General features: G+C 38.0%; 4 gene segments (V, D, J or C); 2 read left to right on the forward strand and 2 right to left on the reverse strand.

The window, feature by feature from the left end:
- Positions 1–64: 64 nt before the first annotated feature.
- On the reverse strand, positions 65–2106 carry LOC131533779 (immunoglobulin kappa variable 4-1-like). The segment is given in 2 exon segments: positions 65–1278; positions 1366–2106. Coding segments are annotated over 2 exon segments (447 nt in total).
- LOC131532827 (Ig lambda chain C region-like) lies at positions 1951–3472 on the forward strand. The segment is given in 3 exon segments: positions 1951–1968; positions 2060–2111; positions 2956–3472. Coding segments are annotated over 3 exon segments (387 nt in total).
- A 3073-nt stretch (positions 3473–6545) lies between these two features.
- LOC131533781 (Ig lambda chain C region-like) lies at positions 6546–13331 on the forward strand. The segment is given in 3 exon segments: positions 6546–6635; positions 11875–11926; positions 12897–13331. Coding segments are annotated over 3 exon segments (418 nt in total).
- On the reverse strand, positions 8234–11919 carry LOC131533788 (Ig kappa chain V region 3547-like). The segment is given in 2 exon segments: positions 8234–8580; positions 11149–11919. Coding segments are annotated over 2 exon segments (396 nt in total).
- Positions 13332–14225: the final 894 nt, after the last annotated feature.

Genomic DNA, 14225 nt, shown 5'->3' on the forward strand with positions numbered 1-14225 from the left:
AAGGATATCATGTATATTTCATGTCACGCTAAAAAGTGCACCCAGGTACGTAAATCCCATGAGACCAGGTTGGTATGCATGTATGTACCAAGAGCTTCTTAAAAACCACAACAAATTCCTTGTGTGTTTGCGCACACTTAGCGAATAAAGCTGATTCTGATTCTGATTATTTTACCAAATAACTTAAAAGCAAACACATGTATATGTACATACAGGCTGCTTGAAATATAACAAAGAGTGCAAATATAACAAATGTGCAATTCACTCTTATTTTTCAGGTTTCAATGACCGTGATAACTCAGTGAACTAATTAAATACAACAATATTATCTGACTCATTCAGTTTCCTCAAAGTCTCATATGCAAATGAAGAAAAAAAAATTCAGCTATAACATAAGACCCCTTAAATGTCTTCTGCTCACCAAAATAAACAAGGCTAGTATTTTATATCATAAAAATAACAGTAAAGTTTCTTAAAGTGCTTTACTTCAGTACTAGCGGCCGCACACTGACTTGATATTAATGTTGTACTTTCGTTTGACTATAATTATAGTGTTATTGTGAGAGAACATCATCTGCCCATTTGGCAGGATTTGTAATCCATACCTTGAGGAAACAAGTGAATCCACTAGACCAGACTGATTTTGGGATGGTGGAGCATTTGATCATGGTTTTATAGGTGTTGGCACTGAATTCTGGTTAATTTGTTACTCTGGTTTATGTGGAAGATGATGAATAAACAATTCAAGCAGCGACTGCGTTAATATGCTGGTTATGCACTTTACAGTATGACTGTATTATAAGAAAGAAAAAAATCTGATTGTTAAAAATTATTTCTATTTTAAAAATACTAATGAAATACAACTAAATTGATATTAGGATCATATTTGTGTTTCTACACTGAGTGAGTGATAGTGTTTGAGCAGCTGCAGGATCAGTTCAGTCTCTGTGACTCTGACTGACGGAGGTTTTTGTACGACTCTTTGACAGTAATAATGTCCAGCATCTTCAGTCTGGACTCTACTGATGGTCAGAGTAAAATCACTGTTAGATCCACTGCCACTGAATCTAGATGGAGTGAAAGTGTAGAGTTTTTTTGCATAATAAATCAGGAGTTTCGGAGCTTCACCAAATTTCTGTAAGTACCAGGCTAGCTCTTCATCCCCATCACTCCATCTGAACACATCTGTGCTGGTTTTACAGTTGATTTTGACTGTTTCTTCTGGTCGAGCTGCTGTCGTTGAGGGACTCTGAGTGACGGTGATCTGTCCTCTACACTCTGAAACACAACAAGAAGAAAATCAACTCAAAACTTTGACAATATACTTGAAGAAATGAATTCATATCAAACCTATGCTCCACAAACCTTGAGCAAACGCTGTGAGAGTCCAGATGAAGATGATGATGAAGGTCATGTTGATGAAGATTGTTGTGTGTGTCAGTGACGAAGTGTTAAACTCACAGCACTATAAACACTCTCAGAGCACTGAAGCATCTGATCAATATGCAAACACACTCCAGATCATTTACCTGAAGACAGTCGTTCAGTCTTAGTTAATAAAGAATTATTTTAAAAATCTAGTAAAATGAAGTCTTTTTCATAACGTGCAATCATTTAATAGCAAAACTGTTAAAATCACACATTAATTTGATTGTGAATTCATCTACAAGACCTACTTTAGTAAATTATTCTGACTCGCTCCTGTGAGACTGAGAATATTTTTGACTGTAGTTGGATAGAAACATGACTGTTAATTCCTAAATTTAACAGCAAATCCATGGATGCTCCTGTTTTAACAGACATGAGGATCATCACACGTGTCTCTGTCAATCACTGAATCAACTGAGTTTGATTGTGAGTCACGTCAAATGATACAAAATGTTCATTTTTGCCACAAATTCAGGTTCATGCTTTAGTAATAACACAGACTGCATAAAGCAGAAGAAATAAATGAGAGTAGTTTGTGCTGTGAGTGGATGTGTTTGTTGGAGACTCAGTTGATGTGTGTTTGTGCAGTTAGTGAAGCGTTCAGGAGGTTTTTGTTCAGCTGCTCTATTAGTTTGTGTCTCTGTGGTGGACTTTCGGCAGCGGCACTAAACTGGATGTTGGCAGTAAGTAAATAATTTAATAATTTAATTATTATTACAACAACCGACTGTTAAACACTTTTAATATTTTTTTTATATTTATATATATGAGTTTTATTTTTAGTTCACATTGAATGTTTGGCAATCAACATTAAACAGTTTTCATTCTCATGGCATATTTGATTTCATCCGGTCAGCTATAATAATTTCTGTTATTTCTTAATAATTTGATTTTATGAGTTTTCACAGCTTCAGCTCTTTTTCCTCATTGATAATTTAATCCTAAAAGGTTAAAAATGTGAACTGAAATCAAAAGTACATTAGTTTGTCATTTTGGCACCATTTTGATTTTACATGAAAATTAAGACAGTAAAATTAAACAGTGATTAAATTTTCAGATTCGTGTTGAATTCTAAGTAAAGCCTGCATATATTTTCAATAAGGAAATTCTAGCTGCTTAAATGTGTTTTTGTTCATATTTGACAGGTTAATAATTTATAGTAGACATACCAGACAAACATAATATTTTCTGTGTTTTTTTAAAACTTTTTTTCAAACTCTTTTTACCCCATTTTCTCATGCTGTCATCAAAAATGTCAATGAATTCTTGCAGTTATGTTTATTCACATCTGATCTTTGATGTTTTTGATCAAAATGACTTACATTACAGTTCATAATTAAAATGACTCTTCAATATATTTAACCAAACTTTTGTTGCTAAAATACCATTCAGATGTCTTGCAGTTTAATGGTGCAAACATGACTACGAAAAACTATCACTGTATTAATTGTTCATATATTTTTTTCTGAGTCTGAAAGGAGAGAAGTGCTTTCTTCTTGACTGAGTTGAGTGTTGTGTGTTTGTCAGGCGTCACTCGTCCTAAAGTGAGCGTCCTGCCGCCCTCCAGTGCAGAGATCTCCTCAAAGAAGACAGCGACACTGGTGTGTGTGGCCAGCAAGGGCTTCCCGTCAGACTGGAGCCTGAGCTGGAAGGTGGACGGGAGCAGCAGGTCTCAGGAGAGCAGCGCTGGGCTCCTGGAGAAGGACGGTCTGTACAGCTGGAGCAGCAGCCTGACTCTCTCTGAGCAGGAGTGGATGGAGAGCGTCTCAGTGAGCTGTGAGGCCACACGGAGCGGCCAGCCTGCGCTCACTGGACACGTGACGAGACAGCAGTGTTCAGAGTAGATCTGCTGCTCTTCTCACTCATGTCTCACATGGAGACTAACAGCACATGAGCGACTCCTTCATTCTCCACATCCAGCTTCAGTCGCTCTCATCTGCAGCTGCTCTGCTTTCTGTGCTTCATACAAGACTCTGTGTGCTTTATCATTCAGTGGTGATTTTATTAAAATTTACTCATTAAATAAAATACAATTGAAGCTTCATGTCCTTGTGTTCTTTTTTGTGATTTTTGTTTCAGGTCTATCTTTGTATCAGGGCTTTAACTCACATTTAAAAAATATTTTAGAAACTTCACCCAATGGACCATGAAAACACCTGCAGATACATGATGAAACATTGTGAACCTCACAAATATAGTGTTAGATAAAGTGATAGATATTGTGTTGAAGATAAATTGAAGATAAAGTGTGTTAGATCAACCTGATCTCACAGAATTCCGTGTAATGTTAACGGACTTAATTAACCCCGAATCTGTGGTGGTATCACGGAATCGCCGAAAATTCCGTGATGTGCTCACAGAAGGCATCAGCCGTGGTCCATGCACGGATTCACTGGTTCAACACCAGCGCTGCATCGGACCACGTAAAAAGAGTGACTCCGATGCAGTTATACTTTCACTGGAGTACCTGACCCCACCCCTACCCTAAACCTACCCAGTTCTGAACAATAATGATGACGATAAATTATCGCGTCGGCATATTTAAAGTGTTGAACCAGTGAATCCGTGCGTGGAGCACGGCTGATGCCTGTCACTGACTTACATTGGTATCACTTCTGTGAGCACATCACGGATTTTTCGGCGATTCCGTGATGCCACCACAGATTCGGAGGTTAATTAAATCCGTGAACATTACACGGAATTCTGTGAGATCAGGTTGGTTAGATTAACATATTTACTATAGCAAGTGGAAAACTGAATAAATGCTTTATGTTTTTTTTAATATCCATGAAAATTCAAAACTGAAACTCAGTTTCATTGTTTGATTGGTTAAACGCTCTGAACCAGTTTCACTTCTGCTGATGGAGTCATGAGACAGTAATGAAGTTTGAGCGGTAGTTTTATAAGATTTATACAACATGAATTAACTGTAACAAGGGATGGAGACTTTTGATTGGAAGATGATGAATAAACTATTCAAGCTGCAACATCTTTATGTCCCGCTGATGCTTTTTGGAATATGAATGTATAATTAGTAAGAAATTATGCACTATTAAAATACATAATCATAAATATCATGGATTAAAAAATGAGTTGAGAGTAGAAGAGATAAACCATAAATTATCTGAAAAAAATTATCAGTATATTAAAATGTTGCTACTACGACAACACAAAACAAAACTCAGCCAAAGAGCACAAACATTAACAGACTCACAACACCTCAACAACTCAACATAGCACAAACACAGAACAACAACAAAAAGGTAATTGAGCAAAATGAGACCAAACTCATTAAACAAACGTTAAACAAACTCACAACAAGCAAACACGTTTCACAATAAAGGCGTCCAATCAATTACAAATCAAAAAAGAAAGACAAAAAGAAAAATGTTTGTAAACCAAGAAACACGCACACAGAGGCTTCGACAACCACAACGAAAATGAAATTACAAAAAAAGTTTAACCAAAACAAAGCAACAGCGTCTTCAGATGATAGTTCCCACGTATCACCAACAACAGGGAAGCTAAATCACACGTAGCGACGCCACTGAATTCCTGCAGTGAATTTACAATTTAGACAGATCAGACAGACCCTCAGTGAATACCAAATAATTATAAAAATCAGAATATCAACTATAATAAGTTTAAAATACACATATCGTACAAGTTAGTTCTGAAATCCAATCAGTCAGGCAGACAAACAATGTGCTGGGAAGCTGAGAGCTCATTCAGTCTATCTGGGAGACAATGGGTTTGACGGAGGGACAGAACGCGTCCGTAATGTTAGGTGAACACCCGTACCCGTCATGCTGAAACGGTCTCGCTCAAAACTCTGACTATAAATGAATACAACAAAAAAACACAGCTAAAACATGAACGCATTATTAAATAGAGGACACCTCGCGACCGACTCACTTACCTGCAGCGGGGCAACCTCAGCCAAACACCAGCCACAGGTTTCCTTCAACATGCCATTCTATAAGAAAGTACACAAATAAGAGCTTCAGAGTACAACTAACAACACAGCCAACATTATCCAACATACCTGGATGGCGACTAAATATGATGCAGAAAGCAAGGGGGCATGACTCGTGACCCTATACTACCTCACCCATGAATTTATATATTCGCTCACTGCCCGATGATAGGACAATCATTGAGCAACAGTCTGGATCACTGTTAAATGTACAGGTTACAGTGACTGATTGTCCAGTTTGAGCGAGCAGCTCTGAGGGAGTCTGAGTCACTGTCACCTGCTCAATAGATTCTGTCAAATGAGAAATATTAGAAACACTTTTACAACCATATATCTTCACAACACACATAAAAATAACAAATATATCTTTACTGACACAAACCTCGACGTAATACTGCCAGCGTCCAGATCAATATGATGATGAAAGTCATTTTTGTTGGTTGTAGATTCAGTTGTTGATCATGTTTGATGTTTGACAGAGTTATAAACACATGCAGAGCACTGAAGCGTGTGTCGCTCATGTAAAACACACTCTCTATTAAGTTTAAGTTGGTTTAATGTGCTGAGTTACCATGTTAATACCATGGCCATGTTCATATAATCCTTTATTAATATAAAGCAACATCACACGAGTAAGAGCGCTGTTTTCTTTCGAAATATTGGCATGATTGTGAGTGAGATATACTGCTTTTGTGCAACAATTTAGCAAACAAGAACTTAATTTTGAGTGATTTACATTTTAGACACAATATCAACAGTTATTTTGTCTGTCTTTGATTTGTTCGTCCAACTGGAATACTTTTCAAACAAACCTCAATTTAAGAAACCACAGCACGACTCTGAGCAACAATTGTTCCTAAATGAATCAGTCTTTTGAATGAAGCATTTGAGTGAGTGAATGAATCAACGAATCACTCATAAAGGCAGTCCCTTATTTCATTTTTTTTTTTTAAATAAATCAGTGTTTTTAATGAATCTGTCGAGTTAATGATTCATTAACTCACTCAATCTTAGTCATCGCCATCTACTGACATAACAACATTGTAACTTGTGTGAGTTGTTGTAAAATCCTCAGCACTAATGCTGCAGCTAAATACATTTGTCTTGTTTATGATGGAGGCTCTGTCGCTATAATGAGACTCAAGTTCTAAGTACATCAGGATTTCTTCAGTGAATTAAAATGAACACAGGTGGAGATGGAGTGATGGAGGGACGCCAGAGGAAGATTCTCGTAAGCAACCATTTACATATGCTTTTCTTCTGTTATGATTGACAGGTTTAGATTAACTTCTGTTTGCAACGGCATTTGTTAAAGTTTTGTGGTCGTGTTCAGCTTTGCATTGAACAAGTCTTCACATCTGGAAAAAAAAATATATATATATATACACACAAGTAATTAGTTATAGTTACTAGTTACTTCTCACAAATAGTAACTGAGTTAGTAACTGAGTTACATCATTATAAAAGTAACTATTTACCAGGGAAAGTAACTATTGCGTTACTTTTTAAATGTTCAAATGTCAAATAACTTGGATGCCCCAATATTAAATATGTTAAATTAATGAAATGGACACTAAAAGAATAAATTATTATTATAGGGATATATATATATATATACTGTATATATGTGTGTGTGTGTGTGTGCGCGTTTTTGTGACAAAATGAGGACATAAATTTGTATAATGACAAGGCTATGAGAGGTATTACAAGGAGAAGGTGACTTTTCAGGACATTACCCCATGTCTCCACTTTTCAAAACGCTTATAAATCATACAGAGTGGAGTGTATTGAAAATCTGAAATAGCAGACAGTCTCCTGTAAGGGGTAGGGTTAGGTGTAGGGTTGGTGTAGGGCAATAGCACATACAGTTTGTACAGTATAAAAACCATTACGCCTATGGGATGTCCCCACTTTTCACAAAAACAAATGTGTGTGTGCGTAAAATTAATTGTTGAGTGTGTGATAGTGTTTTTGAGCAGCTGCAGTATCAGTCAGAATCTTTTCAGTCATGGAGGTTTTTGTACGACTCTTTAACGCTGTGTAAACACCCATTTACTGTTGATGATGTGGTAACTTTGAGTTCCTGACTAGAGGACATTTACTTTATAAATCAGGAGTTTAGGAGCTTCTCCAGGTTTCTGTGAGTACCAGGCTAAATAAACTCCCCAACTATCCCTGTGCACATCTCTGCTGGTTCTACAGTTGATTTTCACTGTTTCTCCTGGTTGAGCTGCTGTCATTGAGGGACTCTGAGTGACGGTGAAACACACAACAAGAACAAAATCACAGCAAAAATTAAATTATATACTTGAGGAAATGAATTCATATCAAACTTGAACAAAAGCCATTAGAGTCCAGATGAAGATGATGATGAAGGTCATGTTGATGAAGATTGTTGTGTGTGTCAGTGATGAAGTGTTAAACTCACAGCACTATAAACACTCTCAGAGCACTGAAGCATCTGATCAATATGCAAACACACTCGGTTCAACACTCTGAACTGAAACGGTTTCACTTCTGCTCATGAGAAATGAGTAATGAGTAATAAATTCATCAGCTTGAGATGAAGGAGCTATTTACTATATTTACTATATATCAGCTTACACCCTGTGTTTTTTCTGATTCTGAGCATAGCTGAGTCAAACCCGTCTGTCACAGGACAGATCACAGTCTAATGGAGCTGATTTGACTCCTAACTCGGTTCTGAGCTCATGTGTAGTTGCTGTGTTTGTCTCTGTGTGTCAGTAGTGAGTGATAGTGTTTGAGCAGCTGCAGGATCAGTTCAGTCTCTGTGACTCTGACTGACGGAGGTTTTTGTACGACTCTTTATCACTGTGTGAACACCCAGCTACTACTGATCCAGTGTACACTCAGACAGTAATAATGTCCAGCATCTTCAGTCTGGACTCCACTGATGGTCAGAGTGAAATCTGTTCCATAATTTGCTCCATTGCCACTGAATCTAGATGGAGTTCCTGACTGCCGTGATCTAATGCTATAAATGAGGAGTTTAGGAGCTTCTCCAGGTTTCTGCAGATACCAGGCGAGACAGGAGCCACAACCCGCTGAACGATCTCCAATTCCTCTGCTAGTCTGACAGTTTATAGTAACTGTTTCTCCTGGTTGAGCAGCTGCTGCTGAGGGAGTCTGGGTCACAGAAATTTGTCCTGCAGTTTCTGTGAATGACATTTCATAAGATGATAATGGCAACAGTTATTAAAGTATCCAGAACAAAATCCATCTAACACATGCATATAAATCACATTTTGAGTTATTAAATGAAGCGTTAGCGTTAGTTCTGGCAGGTCACGTGAGTCAAGCTTGCATCAGCTGATTCCCAGCTGATCGTATCTACCTATAGGAATACAACACCTATCGCGGCATTCCTATATAAGCTCTCTTCCGTATCAATCAGCAGCTTTTCCGCTTGCTCAGGAGCAAATCAGACGGCGAATTCCATCTCTACGGGAAAGCTTTCAGTCAGGAATTTTCAGGGGTTCGTTCCCACGGGGTTCTCACCAGATTCAACAAGTTTGTGAACTTGAACGCGAATTCGCCGCGATCGATATAAGCTTCTCAAGTACTGCTTCTCATAGCGTAATATCACTGACATAGACTCTTCGCCTGCAATGCCCGCAAATCATCGCTGAAGTTGTGCTAATGTGACTGCATCAACAACGCTTTTACACGAGATCTGCTTCCCCGCTGGTAGAAGTAAAGATATCAGGAGGGTTAAAGCATCCACGTAAAATGAACATTAACCCTTTATTCATCTCTGAATGTCTTCACGAAGCTAAGCAAAGTTCTTATTTCATTCTCATTGCCTTATGCTATGTTGGCAATTATGCTGTCGTCAAATATTGCTCGTTGTTAAGGCAGTTGTTCAGTAACATGTTTGTTTGCTAGGCATGCTGTTGCTTTAGGCTCATTGGTTGTATTTTGTCACACTGGTAACATTACTCTGTAAACCTACCGCAGCGAGGCTTGTTTTTAATGTTGTTAAGGCTGTCTGATATGAAACCGGTTGCTGCTTAAGACTCATCTAGTATTGGGAATTCTGTTTCATTAAACTTATCTATTTTATTTCTATTTGATATGCTGTTGCTTTAATCAGTGTACCTGTAACGTGCTTGATACTTAAAGGGCAGTATGTAGATCTTGCTACCAAAGGTTATAATGATAACGATTATCTTGATAAGGGCAACATGTTGTTGCCTAAACGTCGGGTATTGACCATATGCTGTACTGCATTAAAGGGGCATGTTGCTCTTCTCAGCTGCTGATTAAAGAAGAGCACCCCTTCGCTGCTTCTGTTCTTCTTAAAGGGCATGCTGCCGCAGTCTACGTTATTTCAGAAGGTCTTTGCTTTAAAGCTGTTAGGGTATTGGGATTTTGCTTGCTTTTAGGGCTTATCCAGTGCTCCGTATCATGTTTGTTGCTAGACCAGCTTGTTTCTTTAAGCTATTGGTTGTACTGCAAGTACTTGTACTTGGTAAATTCACAACAGCAATAAGCTAATATTTAACCTGTTGTTAGGCCATCTGATTGTTCTCGAAATATGCTTGCTGCTTATGGCTCATCTAGTTATTGGGACTGCTATTTCCTTAAGTTTCTCTGACTACTGCAACATGCTGTTGCAAAGCTATCGAGTGCATTGGTAAGGATTTCTGTCTTCACTCACGTTAGTTGTCAGATTGAAGACGCGTAACATGAGCACAATGTCAATGGGAGATGACAACCTGTAAACTGAGTTGATTTGAGTTATTATATGCTGTTTCTATAGTTTTTAAATGGATGCTGAAGCTTTTAGGCCAGGTAGAATATGCGATCTCTCTCTCTCTCTGAACCGTTCATTGCTTGCTTCTATGGCTGCAGTACGTGTGTTTGTCATTTTTAGTGAGTCAATTAGCTGCCAATTTTTCTGCATATTTTTCAGGTATTGCATAAAAAGGGCTTGCTGCTCTTCTTAGCTGCTTATTAAGAAGAGCACCCCTTCACTGCCTTCTCCGTAAGGGGCTGCTGCCCCAGTCTCTGCTATTTTCAGAAGGATATGCTTCTTTTAGAATGCCATCAGTTGCGGTTTGGGCGGTTCTGGCCTATCGTTGTGTCGGGCGGTTCGGGACTATTGTTTGTGTTGGGGGGGTTATTATTGTTGCTCTCCCTGCTCATTCATGACAGGCTGCATGGATGGGCAGGGAGTTTTTGCACAGAACAGAACCATACCGCCAAACCAAAACTTTATGCTAAGTATCTATCTTTTGACGATAGTGGTCCTGACAGAAATGAAGCGTTAGCGTTAGTTCTGGCAGGTCACGTGAGTCAAGCTTGCATCAGCTGATTCCCAGCTGATCGTATCTACCTATAGGAATACAACACCTATCGCGGCATTCCTATATAAGCTCTCTTCCGTATCAATCAGCAGCTTTTCCGCTTGCTCAGGAGCAAATCACCCTCCTCCATCCCCAACTCCTCCTTTCGCAGTCAGGACTTGTCTTTCTGATATTCCTTGCTAAATCATATTAAATACACTAAAATATCATTAAGTACATTAATGATATCTGCCTTGTTATGTTCTGTTTACCCGGGGGGTTATTATTGTTGCTCTCCCTGCTCATTCATGACAGGCTGCATGGATGGGCAGGGAGTTTTTGCACAGAACAGAACCATACCGCCAAACCAAAACTTTATGCGAAGTATCTATCTTTTGACGATAGTGGTCCTGACAGAATTGGAGTCAAATGAACCTTGAACAGAAAGAATGAGTGTCCAGATACAGATGTTGATGATCATCATCTTCTTGCTGGTTGTTCTTTCAGTTAAAATGGAGAAAAGCTCTCAGTGATGAAGTGTTAAACTCACAGCACTATAAACACTCTCAGAGCACTGAAGCATCTGATCAATATGCAAACACACTCCAGATCATTTACCTGAAGACAGCAGAGATACACAATTTGCCATTTTATTTGTTCAGTATCTTTGCTGATAAATTTTCATTTACCATTTTCAGAAACAGATATTTATAATGTACTTCGTTATTTTGGGTCAGGCTTCTCCCTCCAAACACAGTTTATTGTTTCATTCAGACTTTGATGCAGTGAGCATTTAATATCTGTTGTGCCAATTTTAGCTATATCATCCATGATACTGTATAGTAGGTCAAAGGTCATCTAATAGAGAATGACGATCTAAATCTTGCTAAAGATTTCATAAAGCAGGTAAGTGGAATTAGCAGAGTTTAAAATCATGTGTACTGAAAATGCAATGAAAGCATTTTGGGACTAATTATGAAACAAATGATTTCAGCCTTCATGCAATAATAATTTTTTATATTTTTAAAGATTAACATTTTGGGCTGTTTTTTAATAATAATCCATTGCTGATGTTGAGTCTCATATCAGTGTGTGCGAGTGTCTGCTGGAGTTTGTGTTTATTTGAGTGTGACGGAGGTTTTTGTACGACGCTTTCACTAGAATGAAGCACTGTGGTGGACTTTTGGTGGAGGAACTAAACTCACGATCAGAAGTAAGTCTTTCTTAAATTATTTAATATAAATATATAATGTGTGTTTTAAAATGAGGTATAAGGTTATTTAAGAACATTTGGTCACCACAATACTGTTAATTTACTACAATATATTATTGAAAAGCTTTACTTATTACATTTTATTTATTGTCAATTTTATTCTATTATATTAATTGATTGATTAATTATGTCTATATTATGAATTTGTCATATTTGGTGATATTCCATGTTTTCTTGATTTCTAGACATTCATACTTTTAATGTTTTACATTACAAATTTCACACCCAATGTATGCTAACATTTTATTGTAGTTTAATGAAATGCAATATTGTTTGATATTTTCAGTTATTTCTTAATATATTTAATTTTGTTGGATAAAATAGACAAAATAAATAAAATTTCTTTGGTGTCATCATCAGGAAAAAAGAAATTTAGTTTATAAACATGTTAAAATATAAAATAATATACTGAATTCATAAATGAAATTTGTTTCCTAAATCTTACCAGAAACATCATAATAAAATCAGTTTAAACATTTTGCTTAATTCAAAAAAGAACAAATTAGCATAAATTTTCAGTAATGTTTGTTTTAGAGAACTAATTTATATTTATGCATATATCTTATGCTTGATACACTGTAAAAAAAACTAAATAAATAAAAATCCATGAAAAAAAAAACGCATCTGTAATTGACAGACTTGTTCTTTTTTACTTTCAAAAACTTTAACAGTATTTTCTGTAAAATTAGATGAAATGTCTGATACATTAATTAAAGTTTATCACCATCTACACTGGGAAATTGCTGTTATTAATTAACAGGTTTTTAATGTAGTATTTTTACAAGTCTTTTATATGTCTCATGTATGTCTTAATAGTACTTAATTTAGCTAATGGAGAATATTTTCGACCTTAACTCATTGTAGCTGCAGATGTGAATGATTGAGTGTTGTGTGTGTTTGTGTGTTTCAGCTGGTCCCGCAGTGAAGCCCTCCGTGTCTCTGCTGCCTCCCTCTTCTCTGCAGATCTCTGGAGACTCAGCCGCACTGCTCTGCCTGCTCAGCTCTTACTCTCCACAGGGGGCGCAGGTGAGCTGGACGCTGGACGGGTCAGAGGTCACCGAGGGGGTTCAGACCAGCGCAGAGAGCGAGCGGGACGGACGCTACAGCCGCAGCAGCGTCCTGAGCCTCAGCAAAGCACGCTGGGAAGACGCACAGCTTCGTCTGCAGAGTAACACATGACGGAGCTGCTCAAGAGACCTCGTTCCTCAAGAGCTCCGAGTGCTGATGTTTCTCCAGTGAAGAGCAGCAGGATTCACAGCAGTCACGTGATTTACAGCTCAATACTCAAGCAGTCTTTCAATCTGCTGCCATTGCTGTTCATTCAATAAAGCTTCTGAACGCCTTACATTTGTGTTCGACTGCATCATTGATCAGTGTGTCCTTCCTTCACTAAAGTTTCAGCTGCTGTTGATGGATTGTAATAGTTGAGAACAGCTGCGTTTAGCAGTAAATGTGAACTGAAGCTCTTGGGGTTTGAACATGGTCTCTGGAGACGGAGCTGCTCAAGAGACCTCGTTCCTCAAGAGCTCCGAGTGCTGATGTTTCTCCAGTGAAGAGCAGCAGGATTCACAGCAGTCACGTGATTTACAGCTCAATACTCAAGCAGTCTTTCAATCTGCTGCCATTGCTGTTCATTCAATAAAGCTTCTGAACGCCTTACATTTGTGTTCGACTGCATCATTGATCAGTGTGTCCTTCCTTCACTAAAGTTTCAGCTGCTGTTGATGGATTGTAATAGTTGAGAACAGCTGCGTTTAGCAGTAAATGTGAACTGAAGCTCTTGGGGTTTGAACATGGTCTCTGGAGACGGAGCTGCTCTATTCTGAGACCATCAGAATCACTAAAGCTGTCAATGCAAATCTGATTTACACCAAACTCACAGTTTCACTGTTTGATCGGTTCAACGCTCTGAACTGAACAGTTTCACTTCTGCTCATGCAGTGATGAGACAGTTATGAAGTTTGAGAGGTAGTTTCATAAAACCAGTTTATCGGTATGATTGTATTACAATCTACAAAAACAAAACACATAAACTACAAAACTGTTTTTGGATTGATTTGATATCAATTTGTCTCAAAAATCAGAGCGTAACTGAGTCAAACCCGTCTGTCACAGGACAGATCTCAGTCTAATAGAGCTGATTTGACTCCTAACTCAGTTCTGAGCTCATGTGTAGTTGCTGTGTTTGTCTCTGTGTGTCAGTAGTGAGTGATAGTGTTTGAGCAGCTGCAGGATCAGT

The sequence above is a fragment of the Onychostoma macrolepis genome, chromosome 24, assembly GCF_012432095.1.
Source record: "Onychostoma macrolepis isolate SWU-2019 chromosome 24, ASM1243209v1, whole genome shotgun sequence".
In the NCBI taxonomy this organism is placed as follows: domain Eukaryota; kingdom Metazoa; phylum Chordata; class Actinopteri; order Cypriniformes; family Cyprinidae; genus Onychostoma; species Onychostoma macrolepis.